At 37.6% G+C, this 23,169-nt stretch overlaps 1 protein-coding gene across 3 annotated transcripts in view; it reads left to right on the forward strand.

The window, feature by feature from the left end:
• Positions 1-23,169, forward strand: part of FBN2 (fibrillin 2) — a 120,992-nt gene that overhangs the window by 74,747 nt on the left and 23,076 nt on the right. For all 3 annotated transcript variants that reach the window (XM_050986495.1, XM_050986496.1, XM_050986497.1), the window contains exons 25-45: positions 466-591; positions 2,413-2,541; positions 3,163-3,288; positions 3,966-4,091; positions 4,912-5,034; positions 5,166-5,291; positions 5,855-5,980; positions 6,938-7,060; positions 8,155-8,277; positions 9,812-9,937; positions 12,093-12,215; positions 12,439-12,561; positions 12,842-13,003; positions 13,986-14,054; positions 14,705-14,830; positions 15,543-15,668; positions 16,173-16,325; positions 20,535-20,603; positions 21,137-21,262; positions 22,050-22,175; positions 22,509-22,634. In XM_050986495.1, coding sequence (XP_050842452.1) covers positions 466-591; positions 2,413-2,541; positions 3,163-3,288; positions 3,966-4,091; positions 4,912-5,034; positions 5,166-5,291; positions 5,855-5,980; positions 6,938-7,060; positions 8,155-8,277; positions 9,812-9,937; positions 12,093-12,215; positions 12,439-12,561; positions 12,842-13,003; positions 13,986-14,054; positions 14,705-14,830; positions 15,543-15,668; positions 16,173-16,325; positions 20,535-20,603; positions 21,137-21,262; positions 22,050-22,175; positions 22,509-22,634 — 2,583 coding nt within the window. The remainder of the gene's footprint in view (positions 1-465; positions 592-2,412; positions 2,542-3,162; positions 3,289-3,965; positions 4,092-4,911; positions 5,035-5,165; positions 5,292-5,854; positions 5,981-6,937; positions 7,061-8,154; positions 8,278-9,811; positions 9,938-12,092; positions 12,216-12,438; positions 12,562-12,841; positions 13,004-13,985; positions 14,055-14,704; positions 14,831-15,542; positions 15,669-16,172; positions 16,326-20,534; positions 20,604-21,136; positions 21,263-22,049; positions 22,176-22,508; positions 22,635-23,169) is intronic.

A 23,169-nucleotide genomic window follows, 5' to 3' on the forward strand; every position in this document is an offset into this window, starting at 1 on the left:
TTCACTTGGTACTCTACAAAAGAAAAAAATACCATTTGCAAAACAGCTCCAGATAAAACTGGCAGGTTTTGGTTTGAAAACCAAACCCAGTCAGCCAGGTAATGATTGCATATTTTACAGACTAGGTCAGGCATGCCAGGAATATTGATTGTAGCACAAAGCAAACTTGAGCACCATACACATACCGGAGTTTCAACTCAGAGAGTATCCCTGAATTTCTTTGACTGCTGATAAACATAAACTTTTAATTATTGCTTGGGTTACTGTGAAGCAAAGAAAGCCAAAAAGATAGGGAAATGTCTCACCTCCAGTCAGGTCTCCAAGGATGTCCCCTCTAACCCAAACCTGCCTTTTATGCTCAGTGCAGTTGGTAAGAAGGAACAGGAAATTCCTGTTGATTCCATATATCTTCATGCTTAAGAATTTCTTAATTCTTAATTTTACTTCCATTGTTTTTATTCCCAGATATCAACGAATGTAAGGTGTTCCCTGGTATGTGCATGAATGGTAAATGTAGAAACACAATTGGAAGTTTCAAATGCAGATGTAACAGTGGCTTCACTTTAGATATGGATGAAAGAAACTGTACAGGTGAGTAAGCCTTGCATTTTCCACAATTTTCCCTAGAATAATGGAATAGTCCTGGTTAAAAAAGACCTGGAAAAACCAACCTGTTCCTTCAACCTGCTGTGAGGAAAGGGAGCCCAGATGAGGTTATCTAGCACCCTGTTCACCTTGGAAAGATCCAGTGATGGGGGCTCCACCACATCCCTGGGGCTTTTTAAAGGGACTTGCTCTTGTGGCATAGCTTGGTGATCTGGAAACCCAATGCCATTAATTCCCTTCAGTTTCTGAGAGCTTAATCTTTCGACAGAGTGGCCAACAGTCTCAAGTTTTCCTTTCAGAAACTCATTATTTAATAAATACAACACTTTTATATTTTTGTAATTGATGTTCAAACTGCTCAGGTCATGCTTGTATCAGTACAACAAGAAAAATCAATAAGGATCGCCAGCAAAGCCAAGTTTAATGTTCTAACAGAGAAATTATATTTATTTATGTTTCTTACTCTCTGGTCATTGTATCACCAAATGATTTTAGAGACTGCAGGTAAAGTTTCATTTAGATTTGATGGCTGAGAACACACAAGGGCACCTCAGCAAATCTGACACCAGTGCAGCGTTAACTCAGGAAGACACAGACACGTGTGCTTAATTTACAAGTTTAGGATTTTGTTCTTTACTGTCTGGAAAATCTGAAGATAAGCTTGACAGTTGTGTGGCTGTGGGAACTTGGATGCCAGCATTGTGGGTGGCTGAAAGTGAAGGAGGTTTTGTTACAATGTACAGGCGTCCCTGAGTGTGTCTGAGTAATAACTATGAAGTGTGGGTGGTAAGGCATGTTCACTGAGGTTGGTCTGGATGCTAATGTTGCCCTAACTGGTGATTTCCTTGTTTGTATAGTGATTGCATTGATGAAGAATGTATTTTACAAACTTTATTTCTAAACTAACCAGAACAGGTCAGAAAACTCCTTGCAAAAGCTTTTTTTTCCCCATTCTGTTCTGTGGTGATGAAATTACTCCACTGAGCAGCTGTAGAGAAACAGGTTTTCTGAAAGAGATTACTTTTTTGCTTGTTTTAAATCAGCAAGAAATTGTTTTATAAAGTTTGTAGGAACCCAGATACTCAGTAATGTGACAGATCTGCCATGTCGGTCTGACACCTCCACACATCTGTGAGGTCTGGGTGTCATCACCCAGCAGAAACCTGTCCCTGGGCAGTGACACAAAGTCCTCTCCTGCAACACTTACCTGTTTCACTGGATCACATCCATATTCCCCCTTTAGATTTCTCACTCACTACCAGTGTGATTTTAAAAAGAGCTCTTCTCTCTTTTCTGCTATTGTTTTCTGCAGTGGGTTTCATTCAAACTTAACTAACAAGACAACCAGTGAACTGTAAATCTAGCTTTGATAGGAGCTAATTCCTAATGGAAAGGGTGTATGTAAGCTTATAATGCTATTACTGGATAAATATCTTCATAATATTCAAATTATAGTCAGTGGCATTGTAGTCATGGAGTCATTTGATACCTCTGTAAGAATGATATCTTGGAATGTCTTACACTTAGTTTTTCCTTAAGAATCTAACCTTAAATTACACTTAATAGAGGCAGACTTGTTACATAGTTTACTATGGCCTGAGAGCTCTGAAGACTCAGCCTTACAAATCTTTCCTGAACCGTTTCACATAATCAGAAGTTTTTATAAGTAATTTTTTTTCTCTGTTGATTTACATACTGTATATAGTTTCTGTAGACTTAATTTACAGTGGCATTTCTTTTCTGTGAAAAGCAGGATAACCTTAAACCCAGTTTGATTTTTCTAACCTCTCCACTGCTATGAAACAGACATTGATGAGTGCAGGATCTCCCCAGACTTGTGTGGAAGTGGCACTTGTGTCAACACTCCTGGCAGCTTTGAGTGTGAGTGCTTTGATGGCTACGAAAGTGGATTTATGATGATGAAGAACTGCATGGGTAAGTGTTGCCAGGATGCCCTGGAGTCTCTGTTTGCTGTGCAAAGCCTGGCTGTTACCTGAGCTGAGCACTTCAGATGTGTCATTACTGTGATTTCATGAGCAAATGAATCAGATATGCAGTTTATAAAGACAGATAACTGAATTAAGTATATAGCCTTGCTTGGTCTGTATGCTAATTACTTATACCCTTAAGAGACACTTATTCTGTAAAAATTGATACACCATTTTTTATCACCATAACTGCATCCACAGACAGGAATTTCAGTGCATACATGAACAGGTGTCTGATTGCCTTAATCAATTTAAAAATATATATACATTACATTAATCCATTGTTCTAAAAGGCAATATCCAAAACTTTGCTGCCTTTGCTTGTCATGTTTTCCTGAATATCTAATGTTAAATGATGAATTTCTGGTTTTCTTGAGAAGAAAAATACCCATTTTTAGAGTTAAAAATAATACATGGTTTTTGGTTTCCTCTGTTGCGCCGCGTGAGTAGAGGTGTAACACCATGAAACAATCCCTTCATTTTCTCACTTATACACAGGGAACTGCTTTTCTCTTTGTTACCTTTACATGTGCCCGTTTTATATCTGCACGTGGTGGTTTCTTTGCAGATATAGATGAGTGTGAACGCAACCCTCTGCTGTGCAGAGGTGGCACCTGTGTGAACACTGAGGGGAGCTTTCGCTGTGACTGCCCCCGGGGGCATCAGCTGTCACCATCGCAGGAGGAATGCTTGGGTGAGTTTCAACGCAGGAAAATAATCTTTAGTTTGAGGAATGGTCAGTCCCTGGGAAAGGTGGGGTCTCAGGAATCTCTTAAACAAATTGATGCTCCTCCTTTATATCAAAAATTGTATCTTCAAATAAAAAGCTAGAAGCCTCTAAAATCTTCAGTGCCAGTAATGCTGTTGACTCCAAAGAGGAGTGTTTTATCAGGCCTCTTAAGGGTTATTTAGCAACTGAAAGGACTGTACCACTCATGGGAGTGACTTTATTCAGTCACAAAAAGGTGTTGTCCTGTGTTAAAATGCATCTCTCCTTTTAGCACATAATCCACCAAAATAATGAAAGGAAAAAAAAAAAAAAAAAAAAAAGAAAGAAAAAGTCAAAAAAAAAGCATCTTTTCTCTTTGGCTTATTTTCTTGATGGAAAATAGCAGACTTGGTAATAAATGCCCACAGCAGACTCTGTAATTCATTTTCTCAGACCTGAGTCAGAGAAGATAAATCTTTGGACAACAGCTTAAACATAGCAGAACTCCATTCCTTGAACTGGAGCATGCCAAGAGCAAGAAAGAAATTTCGAAAACCTGAAAGCCACCAGTTTGCAATATTACCTCTCATTCTTCCTGAACCTGAGCTGTTTAAGCTGTTAAATATCTTGAATTGCAACTGATCTGAACAATTCTTCCCCAGATGTAAACGAGTGCTCATTGAGTGACAGTCTCTGCAGAAATGGCAAGTGTGTGAACATGGTTGGGACCTACCAGTGCTTCTGTGACTCTGGGTACCAGCCCACTCCTGACAGACAGGGATGCACAGGCAAGTGTTGTGCACCTGCACCTTTTGTGCTTCAGCTGCCTTGTTCCATCAGTCTTTGCTTTTATTTAACTTCACACCTTCCTTTTGAAAATCAGCAGGGCTGTTTTCTCATGTGCTTTGAGGCTTATCATGAGCTGTTGTGGGAATACAGAAGTATAAAGGAATATAAAGGAGGTATAAAAATATGGTTGCTGTAGTGAACTCTGCAGAATATTTGAAATTATACTTCCTGTACTGCTCCGGTAAAATCAGAGGTTTTTACTGAGTAAAATCAGAGGTTTGAGCTAACAACCAGAAAGCACACCTAGATTTCTTGATCAAGCAAGAAAAGCTCTATGCATTGATGGTCTATCTTTCACATTTTTCTCCTTATCATAAACATCTGTTTAATCCTTCACTATAATAGTGCTGAATTACGTAGTGCCCAGCACAACAGCTCCTTGCAAAGAACAGCAGTACTGAGGGGGTTTTCTATTTGCTTGGTACGGTTTTTTACAAAATTGCAAATTTGTGCCACATTTCAAGCTTTAAGTTTCTCCGGGTTTCTCTTTCTTTCCTTTCCAAACTTTGTTTCTTGAGCTTTTTTTCACACCCGTAGCAATACACGGGAGCAAAACCAACATTCAACTTAGCAGCTTGCTCCCACAGATGAAAAGCAAATGAAAGAGGGAAAAACAAACCGAATATAAATCGGAGACAACAGAATGAGAGTAAAAATTCAGGATGAAGCCACTGAGGAACTTCTTTATGTAAAATCTGAAGGGAATATGATGTTTTTCTTAAAGAAGTAGACTTACTACTACCAATGTTGCTTCCCCAGATATCGATGAGTGTATGATAATGAATGGCGGCTGTGACACCCACTGCACTAACTCAGAGGGCAGCTATGAGTGCAGCTGCAGTGATGGCTATGCTCTGATGCCAGATGTCAGGACATGTGCAGGTAGGTTTTTACACCTGAAAAGCTCCAGCATCATTATATTTCAGCCAAAGTCAAGCTGGTGTTCCAGCCCATCCATGTCAGTGACAGAATTATTATCTGATTTTTATTTTTTTTTTCTGTTCCCTCCTCAGATATTGATGAATGTGAGAACAATCCAGATATCTGTGATGGTGGGCAGTGTACCAATATCCCAGGGGAATATCGCTGTCTCTGTTACGATGGATTTATGGTTTCTATAGACATGAAAGCTTGTGTTGGTAAGTAGCTGTGTGCACCAAATTTAGTGTAAGTCTTGAAGATTCTGCAGCTTTTTCAGGATGTTCTTTCTACTGCGTCCTTCAAAGTGAATATTGAAATTGTGTTTTTATGAAAAAAATAATCCATATGGCTATTGGTAACTCCTTAACAATGAACCATATCCTATAGTTAAAAAACATTGGTGTGATTTTACTGTAATGGAATATGTGTGGAACTGAGAGGGGCTCAGAAGGGGGGACTTCAAAAATGTTCATTTTTAGAAAATTATTATGATCATGGGTATGTTTTAAGAAAAGTATTTTAAGTGATTCTCATAAGAAAAAGTTGGCTTCATATTCCTTTAATTAGCATTCCAAAAAAAAGGTGAAAACAAATGGTGTTTGTTTTGCCACAAAACTCTGGTATTTGTACTACATATTTATCCTTACTTGTTTTAGGGAATTTACAGAGTGGAACAGCTGAATTATATTATGACCTCATATAGTAGGTATTTTCACCTGAAATAAAGTGCTCCAAAATGACAGTAATGTCCAACTAATAATTAATTTATAATCACCTACAGATGTGAATGAATGTGATTTGAATTCCAACATCTGCATGTTTGGGGAGTGTGAAAACACCAAAGGCTCCTTCATTTGTCACTGTCAAGTTGGGTATTCAGTCAAGAAAGGAACCACAGGGTGCACAGGTGAAACAGATTTCCAGTGAATTGTTATATACATTGGTTGGCTTCCAGGTAAAATAAATGCACAAGTGTTCACACACAAGAGAGAGGTTGGTATCTGTATGTATTTGTATATTTATGAGTGTTTCACATATGCTAGCATGTGCCAGTGTTTTAAAGGGAGTGTTCCTTCACCAGTTTCAATGCTGGAGGTCCATTGCAAACTAATTTTAAAGATTTTGGCAGCCCAGGTTATGTGAGCACCCCTGTTACAGAACTGGGCTTGGGATGGCAAGGCTGCAGTTGTGTTGGGAGTTTTTTATCAGTGCTCATTTGTCACATGTACCTGGAGGATGAACTCATCTCAGCTCAAGCTGCAGGAAATGGCCATGTGGTCTAAGGAAAGAACAAGAGGGGAAAAAAATTAGTTAGAAAATCCTTCAACCTTTGCCAACAATTTTTAAAGTTCTGTAGTCACTCATAATCACTCTACAAGTGCTGTGATGTTTAAGCAGTACCTTTTCTTCTGCATGTTCTCAAGAATCCAGGCTCATCCAAAAAAAGCTGACAGAATTTCTCCTACAATTTTGTGTTTAGGAATCTGCTGTATAATTACTATGGTCATGTGTGTATAATTATTTTTATGACTGAAAGGTGGCTGTGCACCCAAAGACCTCATCCCAGTTTAGGCATTAAAAAGATCAGCATATTTCATATTTCTGGAAAAGTGTTAATTTCATGCTGAAAAGCAGTTGTAGGAAAGAGGACTGATTGTCATGTTTGCAAACAAAGAGGAAAAATAAAATGGAATTGTCACTCCTTTTTACTAATACAGAATATGAAATAGCCTGCTTGAATTTTAATAAGTTCTTAAACATTTGTTTTTTAAAGGAGTGAAAACCCTCACAGTGGAAATATGTAAAAGGAGAATAATTTTTCATATTCTGATGTAAATACTGATAGTTTGTTTTGTGCTTGTAGATGTGAATGAATGTGAAATTGCAGCTCACAACTGTGACATGCATGCCTCGTGTGTCAATGTGCCAGGAAGTTTTAAATGCAGTTGCAGAGAAGGTTGGGTTGGAAATGGCATTAAGTGTATTGGTAAGTACACAGAAAACAAAGATTTTTTTCTCTTTCTCCCCACCCTTTTTTTTTTTTTATTTCTGAAAGCATGTAATGTTACTGTGTGATTAGTACATTAGAAACAAAGAATTATTCTTCTGTGTGCTGTAGCCTGTAGGTAGAGGGGTATGAAATATTCTTATGTTTCACAGATTTGGTTTTCTAAGAAAAAGGAATATTTTACTGTCTCAGAAACTTAATGCTGTAACATCTTTCCAAATTAACTACACATTTTATATACAACTGCTACTAGAATGTGCAAAAAAAAAAAAAAAAAAAAAAACCAGACCAGAAATTAAATAGATCTTGTTTTATTTTTTCCTGTCAGTCAGATATTTCCAGTCCTTCAAACATTTTTTGTAAGTGTCTTGTAATTTATCTGATTTATAGACCCTGATGTAAACCAGATTGGGACTGGAGGGGTGGGAAACCTGTGTCTGTCTGTATTTGCTGGGCTGCTGTAGTTGTGTATGTCCCCTTGCCTTCATGTTTCATTTTGGTGGCTAAAAGATTGTAATACTTACTTTTTGTTTTCAGAACATTTTGGGATCTATGGAAGATAAGGCTTTATTGATGTAATGTGCTAGAAAATATTCTGAGAATTGTTGTTTCTTCTTTTTTCCTTCTTTCTTTTCTTTTTTCTTTTTTTTTTTTCATACATATTAACATCCAAGTGAATAGCTTGCCTCAACTCTCATGGGGTTTCAGTGTTTTCAATTTCTTCTATTACTTGAGGAGACTTCCTAAATAAGTGGCATTTTTTTACCTCACTGCATTTTTTTGGTTCAGTTTCTTTTTTTTTTTTTTAATAATTTTAAATTTAAGCTCATTAACAGGACTTTAACATCCAAGTAATGAATTCCATCTGTTACTCAGAAATATTTTGCCCAGTCCCACCTGCTGTAACTTAAAGGAGTCACTGTAGATTAACTCTGTATCATCTAATACTAAACACGTGTATTTATGGAGACATAAATCAAGTTTGCAGTGGTGCTGGTTATCTTGGCAGTTAATTACCAGCCAGTTTACTAATTGCTGTGCTGCTGCCTGTACTTTTTGACCCCAATGTGCAGATCTTGATGAATGCTCCAACGGGACCCAGCGGTGCAGCAGCAACGCCCAGTGTGTGAACAGCCTGGGCTCCTACCACTGTGCCTGTGCAGAGGGATTCACTGGAGATGGCTTTACCTGCTCTGGTAAGGGGTTTTGTGACACCTCACCTGTCCCTGGTGGTTCTTCTCTTGTACGGAACCTTTGTGAATTAGACCTGAGCCCAGAGTGAAAGACAATAAATGTGAAAATGTAATTTAGGATAAAGATGCTTCTTGAGTGTCCTGTATAAAAAATGGTGTCAGAGGCACCTGATTGTTCCTTTGATTTGTGTCCCAGTTGGACACACTGGGTCCATTTTTTTTTGTGAAAGATCTTGTCTGCTGCTTCTTCCTCCTCCTCATCTTCATGCCAGTTATTTTGAACATGCATGTCCTGCTTGCAGCAGTGCCTCTAGTCAAGAACACCAAATGCCAGCTATATTAGAGTTCCTCTGGCATCATCTATTTTCCCATCACCCAGTAGAACAAGATGTGATCATTAACATATGACTTTTTCAACAGAAAAACAAACTGCAGTTAAAAAACATTGCCCATGATCTCTGCATTTAAATTTATAAGTGAGAATGGACATTGTTATTCACACAGCAAGTGACTCAAAATAAACTGGCATGTATTATATCAAGTGTAAAGACTTTATATTAAATATTAATTACTGTGTCTTGGGTTACTCTGGTCTTTATCATCTACAGGTAGAGATACAACATTATCTCTGCTCTCAGCTTTTAACACATCCTCTATTTGGTCACTATATTTAAAGGTCTGAAGAAATGCATCCTAATGATAGTAAAATACCTAGAAAACTACTGTGAATGCATTTATTATTGGCTAACTGCCTAATTACAAACAAAAATTAATTTAAAGCTTAGAAGCAAGGTTTTCTGATTAGTAGTGTGAAGTTTTTTGTTTGAAATACTAAACCAAGTCAAATATGACTTGGTTTTGTATTTCAAGTTTTTGGTTCATGAGAACAGTGAGCTTCTGGGTTTCTCTAAAAATCAGACCTAATGCTAATTATGGACTAATAAAATGAAGAAAGCATGTAAAATCCTTTTTGAACAATCATAACTGTACCTGACAAAATTATCACTTCTAATGATGACTGCAATGGTGAATGCCCTCCCTTGCCATTCTCTTTTATTATAGTTCTTTTGGAGCATACAAGGAGAATGTCTGGTGTGCAAGCAGTACGTGTAATGTTCCTCACCCTCAAAAATGAATATGATAATAATTTTCTATGTATTATTTAGGAAAATTTGCCTTTTGAACATTTTTTCTGACAAAATATCATAGCAATATATACCAAGAGGCAAAGTTTTGGCTTTTTAAGCCAGGTATTTAACTTTTTTGTCAAGATTATTCAAAACTGAATCTTAAAAGCCTGTATTATTAAAAAATTTTCATCCGTTAATGAAAAACAAGGAGTAAGGAATCGTGGAAATGTGAAAAGAACGATTTTAGAAGCTGTGTTTGCTTTTCTGCATTCTTTCCATGTGCTTCAGGAGACAAGTGTTCTGTTTTATACCTTCAGCACTATTATGTTGAACACCAGGAAATATTTATGTGTATTTCTGCTGGTGAAACCTGTAGTTCCAGAGAGGTTTTTTCCTGTCCTCCCCAGATGTGGATGAGTGTGCAGAGAATGTGGAGCTGTGTGAGAACGGGCAGTGCCTGAACGCCCCCGGCACCTTCCGCTGCGAGTGTGAGATGGGGTTCACCCCTGCCTCTGACAGCAAGTCCTGCCAAGGTGAGCTGCTGCTGCTGCCTCAACTCTGCTCTCTCAGTTTGGGTTGGCTGCTCTGAAGCAAAGAGCAACCAACAGGACCTCAGCCTGGAAGCAGGGAAAGCACCACATGTTTCACATACAAGGAATTTCTTCAGTGTGAATTATGTTGGAAGGTTGCTTTCATCTTTTTTGTGATGCTTTCCTGGCTTTCACCCATAAATCCCAGAGCAGAGGTTTGCCTCACCAATTCTGTAATTTTTTTTTTTTAAATTCCCTTTTGTCACTATTGGGTAGTGTGTGAAAAATTCTGTGTTATCTTTCTAGTCCAGTTCAGCTATTGTGTTCTTTCACCTTTTGTTGTTGTTATTTAATATGGCTGTATAGTAAATGAAAACATTTTAGCTGGTGCCCCAAAACTTTTAACTTATTTAATATTTAATGGTGAAAACTACATAACATCTTTGGAAATTAAAATTCTTGGTGAGATATGATAAACAGGTTTCAAAATTTCCTCTCCAAGATTCAGTCCAAAGCATAGCATGTTCCAACATTCAGAAGTACATGAATGAATCAGACTTCAGGATAATTCAGGTGCTTCTGAGGAATTACCTGTGCCCAAGTCAGGTTTCTTAATCATTATCAAGTATTGTCAGTCACCTTTACTGAATTTCTTGGTGCAGTTCATTTGTATTAGAGTGGTGCCAATGGTCTAATAAAAATCCCCTAATAGATCCAGTCTATTCCAACCAACCAATGTTTTGAAAAACAATGTAATTCTAAATTTTGGCTCAGCCCGTTGAAGGATTTGGGTCCAACAATTGAAGGATTTTGGAGAGATGCTTTATGTGTTACTGTGATTACAAGCAGACATCTGAAAGCATTCCATTGATTAAATTATGCTGTTGGAAAAGTAAAATATCTGGGTGCTGAATTCATAAAAGAAATTCACTTTTATTTCTCTCATTTTGAGGTTGATATTATAATCTGTACTATGGTAAGAAGAGTCCTTTGCTGATTTCTACAATCAAGAGGCAAAATCCAGTCTTGATTTAGTGAAATAATGGTGATAAAAATTACTAATCCGCTTTTTTCAGAAGTCTCTTGAGATATCAGTACATTAGCTTCTCAATGACCTGATTTGGAGGTCATTCCATGGCTGTACTCCAGGGTATTTAGAAATTTCATTTTCCAGATGAAATTGACTCAGGACTTTTGGATGTTGACCATTCATTTCCCCTAAAAAATGTGTCTCTCAAGTGTTCCTCAGAATCTAACCTTTCTCATATATTACTATAAAGAGACATTTTATCACTTCTCAGCCTCTGGCTGAGGTAATCCAGCCAGGTTAAAAGTAGATATTTTATTACTGTAATAATTTTAATACCCCTTTTGCACATCTTGTGCAATATTAGTTCATCAACAGAGCACTGTACTCAGAATTTCAAATTAAGATTTGGCTGTGCTTTGTAAAATGATATTAATGCTTTCCACTTCCCTGACTGTGCTAAAAATAATTCACTAATACATGCCAGAACAGCATTTGCCTTTTCCACAGCTGCTTTATTCTGGAAACTTTAAAAGTCCTTCTGTCTGATAGTACGTGGAGGGGTTTTTTTTTCCACTCCTATCCTACTTAGTTTCAGCTCAGAAGTCTTTTACAGTTTGTGCCTAAAGCCATAGCTTTGCAGTCTGTGGTGTCAGTGTTCATCTCCTTTCTACACTGCAGCTGACAAAATCATCCAATTTTCTGTCAGTGTCTTTCAACTTGATTTCATCTTCAATTTAGATGAGTGTGCAGGCAGTCCTTTAGATGCATTTTAGCTCATCTGTGTGTAGTTACTACATAACTGTTTCAATGTGGGCTTGAGAAAATTACAGATGATTCTTATACTTCCTATATTCCTATTTTCCATGTATTCTTCCTCCAAGGAGATACTACTGTTGATGTCTTCACACTCTCTTTTTTCTTATTACACTTACTTTACAAATACAAATTCAAAAATAGAAATTTTGCGTAGTATTCTACACAAAGTCAAAAATGTTATTTTTTAAAATACTTTGCCTGTGTCTCCTTTTGCTTTTATGGTGCTGTGACACACAATAACAACAACAGCAATAATAATAACAGTATTGTGGTGATGCTGTGTAACTTTCTGGTTTTAATACACTCCTTCAGACGTGGATGAATGCTCCTTCCAGAATATTTGTGTGTTTGGCACCTGCAATAATCTCCCAGGAATGTTTCGTTGTATCTGTGATGATGGCTATGAACTGGATCGAACAGGGGGGAATTGCACAGGTAAGTCATTGCTTTTCAGAAATACCTTAGCAAAAAGAGTGGCTTCTTAAATATGAAAATGAACAAGGTTTATTTGTGGTCATTTGGTGTATTATTTTTAGGACTTTCCTTCAGTTTCAGCTAAAATTCACTTGTATTTGAAACTTTCTAAGTTGTCTTAGAAAGTAAAATTATTCTTTTCTGTCCAGTGAGCAGATTTATGAATGTGAATTTCCTATTTCAGATATTGATGAATGTGCTGATCCCATTAATTGTGTTAATGGTCTTTGTGCCAACACTCCTGGAAGATATGAGTGTAATTGTCCTACAGACTTCCAGCTGAATCCTACTGGAGTGGGCTGTGTGGGTAAGTAAAAGCTTCCTGAACTATCACTTTGGAAATCACTGCTTTAATGCAAATAAGATAGGAAAATAAGGATTCCACAATTCTGCATATCCTGTTACATAGTTTTCTGGTGTTATCTCTCTTGACATCAATAACTATCAACGTTCTTGAAGTGCCAGTGTCTTCAAGAGCACAATGTTACCTGAATCCCTCTTTCTAGGTATGAAATTGCAGATGAATGCCTGCAGTTCTTTGTCTGGGTCATGGTGTGCAGCTGTAACCACGTGTGTTTTTTTCATAGACAACCGTGTGGGCAGCTGCTACCTGAAGTTTGGACCCAGAGGGGATGGGGGCCTGTCCTGCAACACTGAGATTGGGGTTGGAGTCACTCGTTCCTCGTGTTGCTGCTCGCTGGGAAAGGCTTGGGGGAACCCCTGTGAGACCTGCCCCCCTGTTAACAGCAGTAAGGAAATGTTCTCATGTTCTCCTGGTGCTGCCTTATTTCAGAAGGGATGGAAAAGGAATTTACAGTCTTTTACTGTGTTGCTGTATGTTGGTCGTTGGAGACAAATTTCCCTGCCACTGTCAGAGGGACCAGGGGTGTAGACCAGAGCATCACAGACCTGATCTTCAGTCTTCTGTGACTGACTTGGTGCCTGTTCTCACACTAATAAATCAGTGCTGCCTTTAGAAGGCACTTCCCACCAGACCAGGTGATACATTAGGGAGTTTTGGGCACTTTGTTTTGCTCTTATTTTTCTCCCATTTAAAAAAAATAAATTAAGAACTTTGCAGATAAGAATGAAATAGAGTGCATACATCTGCTGGACATTTTTGCTTAGCAGTGCCAAGTTGGTAAGGAAATAAATTCATTATGCTTAGAACTCAAATCATGGCTTTAATTTGGAGGGCTTCATTATTCTCCAGAGAAGAGTGTTGATAACTGTTGTTATTTATGTCTAAGTCACTCTTGAGTACTTTCAAAACTATTACTTAATGATAGTTATTAGCTTTGTAGAGCTTTGAAAGTCTTTAATGAATATTGCAACACAAATGTCAAGTGTGTTCTTTACAGCCTCATAACAATAGGAATTCCAAGTTTGACACTTACCTTTATCAGTGGCATGCTGACATTTCATATTAAAGAAGTAATCAAAACAGAAAACATATGCCTCTGTAAGGACACAGTATGGAAAAATCAGTATTGTGTTTGCCTCAAGAGTATCTGAATTATGATAATAAAAGAAAGCATAACTCCTCATTTTACATTGGTTTTCTGTTAATCTAATGCACATGTTTTATTTACTGTGAATAGGTCAAAAAAGTAGAGACCAAATGACTGTAGGGAAGAGCAGCCATTAAAAACACAAGTGATATTTTATGATTCTGTTGTCATAATTTTATTTTTTATGAGACTGACATGTCTCTTGTTATATTTCCTTTAGCTGAATACAATACTCTCTGTCCAGGGGGAGAAGGATTCAGACCAAATCCCATCACTATTATTTTAGAAGGTGAGTTTCTTATAAATGACTGTGATGATTGATATTGATAATAATAGTAAAAAAGGGGTCATCTTTGAAGAGAAACTGCATTTTTTCAAAAATCATTATATTTAGTGCAAAGCTAAAACAACTGTTAATGTGAATTGGGAAACAACATGAAAAGGCACACAGCAAAATAATATTGAAGTCCAACACCATTTCAGTAGGAAAACAATCTGGTGCATATCTTTTGTGTGCTTCCTTACTTTAACTGGATTTCAAAATTGGGCCCTGAAGGATAAGTCATTTATGAAAATTGCAGCTCATCAGCAGAAAGTGCAAATGTCAGGAAATATTCATCAGGCAAAGCAGCTCTGGTTCCAATAAATGGGCAGAAGTGAGGAATTAGATGCCAAAATCCTGTAAACAGCAATGGAACATTGGGCTTAACAAGCTGAAACTGCTCCTTAAGGGCTGTTTGAATGGAAGAGAATGAGAATCTTATCCATGCATTCCTGGAGAGCAATTTAGAAGCAAAAAAAACCCCAAAAAACCCACACATGACAGTTCAAAGCTACTAGTTGGCAAAATTTCAGGGCAGTACTTAAATTCTCTTCTTTCTTTTCATTGCGGAATGAAAACATGGTGAGTTGTTCTCTTTTTTTCCCCTCTGTTCTCAGACATTGATGAATGTCAGGAGCTGCCAGGTCTCTGCCAAGGTGGAAATTGCATCAACACTTTTGGCAGCTTCCAGTGTGAATGCCCAAAAGGTTACTACCTCAGTGAAGAGACAAGAATCTGTGAAGGTTGGGTCCTTTAAAGCCTCTTTCTCTGTCACAGTGCAGTTATTATGAAAACCACTTCTTTTTAGCCTTAAATCCTTAGGTGGGCATGGTACACCCCACCCTCCCCTAGAGTTTTCCCTAAAACCATTGTCTTTGGCACCGGTGATACAATTGGTACAAAGCTCAAAATGGAACACTTCAATATATTAATGTTTGTTTTAGATATTAGACCTCAGCCATGTGTATTCAGCAAACGAAGGGGTTATTAATGATTTCTGGCTTCTCACCCTGCAAGTTTTATGATGCTCTCTGCATTTTGGGTGTGACAGTAGCAGTTAAATTTACTCAGTATGAAGTAAAGTTCTTGCTGTTTTTCCTTCTGTGTTTGAGATTTTTTGTAACTGTTAAAACCAAATTGTAAATTGACCCTAAATTGACCCTAAAAAGTGACTAACCCTGTTGTGAGAAGAAGGCGTGAATGTCTTTTGTTGATTTCAGTGGCAAGTTCAAGAATTTAGAGTTTATTCAGTGTGTTGTCTTGCACTTCAGAGAGCTAAGGAGCTAAGGCTAAACTTAGAGGTTAAAATCAGAGCTATATATTCCAAGCTATTCTTTAAATGAAGGATTTTTGTTATCTTAGCATGGTTTATTATGGTTGTATTCCTCAGAAATATTTGCTTGGCCTTGGACCTCTTCTCCCTCGTTACCTGGAGTGTTTTTTCTTGTTTCCTAGATATTGATGAGTGTGTTGCACATCCTGGTGTCTGTGGTCCTGGCACCTGCTACAACACCTTGGGGAACTACACCTGCATTTGCCCACCTGAATATATGCAGGTGAACAGAGGACACAGCTGCATGGGTATGCAAAATGTCATCTTGACTAGAACTGCAAGATTATCAGGCTGTTTGAGGCCCAGACCCTGTGCTTTGTGTTTATTTTGACTATTTTTAGCTCCCAGCTGGTGTTGTGTTGTCAGAAAAGAGATCCTGTAATTGGCCTGCAGCATTTAGGGGCTCTTACTCCCTAACAGGGCTCGCTGTTCACTGGTTTATTTCAGCTGATCATTTCCAAATGGTGGGGTTTGCCACACAAATGGATCTGTTGAGTATCTACATTGTGTTTATGATTTCTTAGGAGTTTGACTTTTCCCCCCATGTGTCTTTAAATGAAAACAGAAAATATGTCACACAGGTCTAAAACAAAGAATGTGGATTACATCAATCATAAAATTATTTTTAAATGCTTTTATGTTGCATTCAGAAAACAGAGTTAATGAATCTTGTCTTGTAGGGGGTTACTATTTACATATCATAATTGTAATGATTTTGGTTACTTCATAAGTGCTTCTTTCCTCACATCCAGACATGAGGAAGAGCTTTTGCTATAGAAGCTATAATGGAACCTCCTGTGACAATGAACTGCCCTTCAATGTGACCAAAAGGATGTGCTGCTGCACATACAATATTGGGAAAGCCTGGAACAAACCTTGTGAGCCGTGTCCAACTCCAGGAACAGGTAAAGCCTTCTGTGGTCACCCCGTTTTCTTACTTTCTTTGCTTATGTGCTGCTTTGACTTACTAACTAAAGTTAATATTTCATCCCAAAAGAACTTTTACTGAGCAGTAATACTGGTGTTGGAGACACTGGCTGACCAGAGATACCTCCTGTCTAGTCTGTCCTCCAGGATAATTAATTTAGGAGAGTGTAATTTAGTTCTTGATAGTTGGAGACTATCAAGAACTATTTATCTTGGTAGTCTTAGTCTGACAGAACATCCAGACTGGGCTTCATACTGAGTGTAGGAAGCCTTTCTAGGTTTTTCAGCTGTGTCTTGTGTTTGATCCATGATCTGCTTGGTCCCATTTACATTTCCTCTGCTGAAAGTGACTGAACTTGCAAAAATTGCCCAGTAAGTGTTACATTGCAACGGGAAGTAAAGAATTCTCTTCCATAAATGGAGGTGAAAATAATAAAGGACAGCTCATTTTCAGTCAGTCTTTATGGAATTGTTTTCCGGAAAAAGACATCCCTGAAAGCTCAACTCAGAAAAGTCATTGGTGGGAGAATCACCAACTCAGAGGGAAACCTGACATCCACTGAAAAATTCTTTACATTTGAAAAAAAGAGAAAAATGCTTAGATAAAACTAAAAAACTCATGAGCCTGTTTTGTACAAACACGGTTTGTTGTTTAATGTGCTTGCCCCAGGTTTACTGGTTTAGTGTCACTTAATCTATGTCTCTGGTGCTGTGATTGTAATATCATTTATGATTTTAGTGTAAAGAATTTATTACTGCATTCAAAGTGGTTTTTCCTGGTGATTTGAGGTAAACAACAGATAATTTAAGAAAGATTTTCCCTCGCAGTAAAGAGGAGGAAAATAGGACAGAAAAGAAGAGAAAACTGCCTTTTCCTTTTCCTTCTTGAATAGGAGGACGGAGAATGAAGGAATGCTCCTAGCAGTCAGGAATGGGAAATGGAAATAAGCTTGAGAGAGGACATACATGTTTGCTACCACAGAGAGCACTTGAAATTCTTTACATAGTCATTTATCTAAATGTCATAAAATTGTCACCAAGGTGACAACATGATGGGAAGAGTACAGCAAACCGCTAGCAGGGATTCATGCAATTAATGTTCTTGGTAGAAGAAAGAATTCTCCTTTTAGATTTCTGACACTCAAATTCTCACAAACCTCTGCAGCTTTTAATGATTTGTTAAAACCAAAATTGCTTGGTATTGTGCAAGCAGTTATGGGGTTTAAATATTTCCTGAAATATTTGAGTGTTGCTTGTTAGCTTTTCTAAATGACTTTACTGTTTCTGCAGGCATGGTTGAACCTTTTTCACCGTGAAAAGGGATTGTGTGGGGGATCAAGCACAACTCCCAAGTAGAAATGGTTGAATAGCTACACTTAAGTTCTAGAATCTGTTGTTTTGCAATCTGGGTGAGGGGTGCACATCACAGACAGGGGTTGGGGTACACTGACCTTACCCACGTCACCAGACTGAGCCCAGTGGCTCATTGAAGAGCATTATTCTGCCCTGATGAGGATTGCAAGTGAACTTCACATGCCCATGCATTTGCCTTTTTCTCTTTGGAGAACAGAGCTCCTTCTTCCTTTTTTCCGTGTTTATTCTTAGCAATCAGTCTCTGTTGGATGACTTTAAGTAGTAAAGACTGTTTTGTTTGGTTTTACACATTATGCAGATCATAACTATTAGCATACAGATTTTAACCAGAAATAATAGTCTTTTTTGGTTTGGTTTTTTTCCCCAAAGTAGTGTAGGAAGCTGCTTCACTGTTACAAGGTAACAAAGAATGTACAGAATTCTTCCATGGTTTGGTAAATTCAGGAGTGCCTGATCTCAGGTTTTTTCCTGTTATGTGACAGATCTTTTTGTTCTAAAAAATAATATACTTGTAAGTATATGGGGTTTTGAAATGTTTTTAAGTCATTTATGCAAAGCCAAGCTTCCAGAAGGTAAATCTCTGGCATGCTTTTATGTGGATATTTTGGCAATTTGTATAAAGACATTTTCATACAGTTCTTACCTAATCATATACTCTTTCTCTACACAGACAGTAAAGACTGGGGGAAAAATGTGTGAAAAACTGAATTCAGTGAAATTCATGAAACATGGAGGTAGCATAATAGAACTAAAAAGGTCCTGCAATCCTTGGAGCCTCTTCCTCATCTTCCCAGACCTGATATGTTTTATCATAGATGGATGATCACTCAGGTGATCCTAGTGTCCCGCTAGGACAGGGTAGTGAGCACAGGGCTCTGTTTTTGTCTGGTCTATTTACTGACAGGATTACTAACAGCAGTAAATGGCATAAATCTCCTTACAGAAAATAACATAAGTTGCTAAGCCTCAAATCTTACCCATAAGTAGTATGTAAAATATATTATTGTATTAAATTATTGTAGTAACATGTATGAAAGGGCAGTAAATTGCTGGATGGCAAAGCACTATGGTAGACAGCTCTTTAGCCCTGTACCCTATACTGCAGGAATAACCTGGGTGAACGTTAAGCAGACATTAAGCTGTGGGACAGGAGAAAGTAGAAAATGCTTGTGTTCAGATACATTGGATCCTGCTTGGCTTAGAGAAATGACCAAGTATGTCTGAATGCGGGAAAAAGATTTTGCCAATGTTATTCTGAGCAGGATTAACTAAATTTGCTAAAAATGGGGATGTTTGGTGTAAAGGAGGCAGTAATTATTCAATTTGTAATGGTACTTAAACTTATCAGAATCATGAGCTGCTGAGGAGCTGCCATTAAAATGTAGATGACAAGAAACTACAGCGAGTAAAGACTATAACTGCTCCAGATTAAAGAGCATTACTTGTAGGAATGCAGAAGGAGCTCTTTGTTTTTCATGTTTTGATGCTAGAATAATTTGCCAGCATTTCAGGTTTAGAGACTAATCAAAGGCAGGCTCTATACTCTTCCTTCTGTAAGAGGAAGAAGAGTATAGATATATATCCTTCATTCTGTGTAAAGAGGTTTCCTGTAGGTCCTCAGCAGCACCAACAGTGGAGCAAGCACTCATGGAGGTCTCCAGATACTAAACTTCCAAAAACCCTTTGAATTTTATTTCAGTCAGATGTTTTTGTGAATGTTACTGACTTTTTTGAAGGATATTTCACTTTAACCTAATGCCCTGAAATGTAGAAATAACCTGCCACACACCTTGAAATGCTTCCTTGGCAATAGTTTGGAAACTGAATATTAAAACGTATTTTTTCTGGATAATTTGAATGCTGATAGGATCTAAAAAGGTGTTGAATAGTGACTGCATGGTTACTGTTTGCAAACTGTTCATTCAAACTGGTTGTGTCTTCACACTGGAATTGCTTCATTTCCCTCAAACAGGTAACAATTCCTCTGGTAGTACTATGCATTTTTGACATGCTTGTCATTGTAGGCCTCTCATTTTTTATACTTCTACCTAGATAAAAAATTATTGCTGTAAATGTGTAATAACTTTTTGCCTAGACAGCACTGTTCTGCCACTAAAACCTCATCTGCAATATTTAATAGAATCCATGCTAGAATTTTTTTCTCTCTGTGTTGCAAACCCAGTCAATTTCAAACACCTTTCCTAGAAGACTGTAGTTTAATTTATTTTGCACACCAAGCATTTCCCTCTCTCCAAGTGCAAAAAGAGGATATATAGAAGGAGCATATTAAAAAAATGTGGGCTTTTTGGAACATCTCTTTTTAAATCACAGTCCCCATTCTGCTGAACAGTTCAGAGGAACTGATCTGCAGTAATTCCACAGAAAATAAAATAAATAGTATTGTGAAAGAAGCATAGGTACTGGTAAATTACATTTATTTCTCATATTTGAAAATGCTACTGTAGATTCTCACTACAGATGCTTAGAAAACAGGAATAAACCTTAAGGAATTATATTAAAAAAAACAACCAAACAAACAAAACAAAACCAAAACCTGACTGAATGATTGCATTCTCAAATCAGACATTTACTCATGTGCCAAAGTCTGCAAAGATTTGAGGAAAGTATGTTGCTGTTAAAATTTGCATTAGTTTTCAGGCTGTCTAAATTTTCAATATAGGCTATAGAAAAGGCAGTTGCTTTCCTGAGTAGATTTGGCTTAAAACAGCTCTGTAGTAGCTGAGAAGACTACAAATAATTTTTGGGAGATTTATGCATTCCCTGAAAATGCATTGCTCTATGTTTTGCTCTAGTTGAATTCAAGAGCCTGTGTGGAAATATTCCTGGCTTCACTTTTGACATCCATACTGGAAAAGCTGTTGGTAAGTTTCACCACTCTTATTTTATCCTGAAATTGTTTCTCATAATGTTTTTGCGCCTGCAAAATGTTAACCAAAATAAGCATTTAATGTACTGAAGTTGTTACATTTCATTTTGGAGTTAGTGGTGACACAAATTGTGACCAATTTTTATGTAAAAAGTTCCCTTTTTGTTTTTTTTTTTAAATTTCTTCATTTTGTTGTGGCATTTTGCTCACCTGCCACCATTTGAGTTCATGATTTTGAGTTTTAATCAGTACATTAATCAGCTTTGCCTTCAAAAATACTGTGGGGCTTCTCTGCAGGATTGTGATTTTTGCATCTTGGCCAATATTCAGTGTAGCTCTGTTTTGATCACTTCTTGAACTTCACATGCCATTTTCTGTCATTGTGGGCATCTGTTTTGTAACCTGTGTAATTTTTTGTAGATTAAAGGGAACATCTCAACTCAGTTTTAAACACAGCGAAAATGAGAATCCTTGCAGTGTGTAAAGACATGATGAACTGAACTTAAAAGTAGCTCCTCTGTCTTTCAGACATTGATGAATGTAAGGAAATCCCAGGAATCTGTGCCAATGGAGTTTGCATCAATCAGATTGGCAGCTTCCGCTGTGAGTGCCCCACTGGATTCAGTTACAATGACCTGCTCCTGGTCTGTGAAGGTGATTTGAAATTTGGTTATTTTCTCCTTAGCCCCCTTTAGCTTATTGTAAAGGGAGAGGGAACATTTAATTCATGTGGTTTTCAAAATCTAAGAGACAGACTGTGAGCTTTTGTAGGGCTTGTGGTTATAAATCAGTTTAAGTGCTTGTCTTTATTACAGATGCACATGCACCTAATAAAATTTGTAATTGTTTTCTGTAAAGCCCCTAAATAGGTAGTCAGTGCTTTTGCTTTGTTTTATTTTAGGGAGAAAATTTATTTCTTGTTCTTAAAATTTCTCAAAAAAAAGTATCTTGATTTTTTTTTTCCAACTGGTGTCTCTTCTGCTACAGTTTTAGAGGCAGAGATACTCAAAGAAGCTGATAAAGTTTTGTATGTTGTAAAGTCAGTAGGAGTTTTGTCATTCGTTCAAGGATTTTGTGCTAACATGTGCAACCTAAAAAATTGCAAATTGTGACATTTATTTTTTCAGCTCGAAGGCAAAGAGGAAGTTTTTCTTTTAAATACAAAAATTTGTTTAGGTAGATGTTGCAGATTTCCAAAGTGACTTTGATGCGTGGTAAGTTGGATTCATGGGATCCTCTTTCATCCAAAAGGTGACATGGGTGAATGGTGTTGATTTTGCTTTTTGTGGTTTTTTTGCTTTTTGCATTCCCAGCAGAGAGGGCTGGAAGTCATGCTGCTCGAGCTTTGTGTAGGACTGAGGTTTCCCATTGCACAGACAGACAGTACAGTGTAAGTCTGAGGCAGGAGTGGTTTCTGATGCCTGAACTCTTGGTTTTTCAGATATTGATGAGTGCAGCAATGGGGACAACCTCTGCCAGAGAAATGCTGACTGTATCAACAGCCCTGGGAGCTACCGCTGTGAATGTGCTGCTGGCTTTAAACTGTCACCCAACGGTGCCTGCATTGGTAAGAAACCAGATGACTTTTATTTTTTGTTACCTTGTGCATTCTGCTGTTTTGCTTTATAGCCACATTTCTCAGAAAAAGGAAAGAAAAAGAGTGATGTTTTTAAGGGACATTTTCTAGGTATCAGCCAAATCCTGGCAGAAGTTTTATCCTCGAGGTGTATAGGCAAGTACTTCCTGTAAAATGAAGTTCTCTTGCGATTCAGATTTGCTTATAGATAACTTTGAATCTGGTTTTAATCATAACAACGGGTTGTAAAAACATTATTTGTGTAAAATGAGGATATAATGGAGGTCAATAGCGTGCACCATCTGTTCTGTGTTTCTGTTGTAGATCGCAATGAATGTCTGGAAATTCCTAACGTTTGCAGTCATGGCTTGTGTGTGGACATGCAGGGAAGCTACCAGTGCATATGTCACAATGGCTTCAAGGCATCCCAAGATCAGACTATGTGCATGGGTATGGAGAGAAAATACTTTCCTGTGTGTGGGGTTTTTTTGGCTGTCCCCTGCTTTGCAGCGGGGAAGATGGATCTGATTTTTCAGTAGGTTATACTGACATTAAAAAAGTAATTCAGACATTTCAGGGGTATTTTTTTGTGAATAAAGTCTGTGAAGATGTCCTTGGAGGAGAAAACTTGAGGAAAAAACTCAGAACAAAACAATGTGTTCTGAGATAGCTCCACGTTACTGAAGAAACATTTCCACAGAAATACATCAGAGTGGCTTATTCAACAGAGAGTTTTTATAGGATGTATGAGAGTGTGGTAGAGCTTGGAGCTAAAACCACACATTTTCCAGTGATTTAAATCTACTGAGTTCATGTGTCATTTAAAAAACAGAATCCCCCTTTTAATGTAACTTTATACGAATTTCATGTGAAATTGATGACATGATAGAGATGATACAAGAAATAAGATTGAACAGTAAGAGTGTTCCTGTTCTTTAACTTCATAATCTTAGTTCTTAATCTGTTCAGTTCTACAGGGTTTTAA

The sequence above is a fragment of the Serinus canaria genome, chromosome Z (genome assembly GCF_022539315.1).
Source record: "Serinus canaria isolate serCan28SL12 chromosome Z, serCan2020, whole genome shotgun sequence".
NCBI lineage: Eukaryota > Metazoa > Chordata > Aves > Passeriformes > Fringillidae > Serinus > Serinus canaria.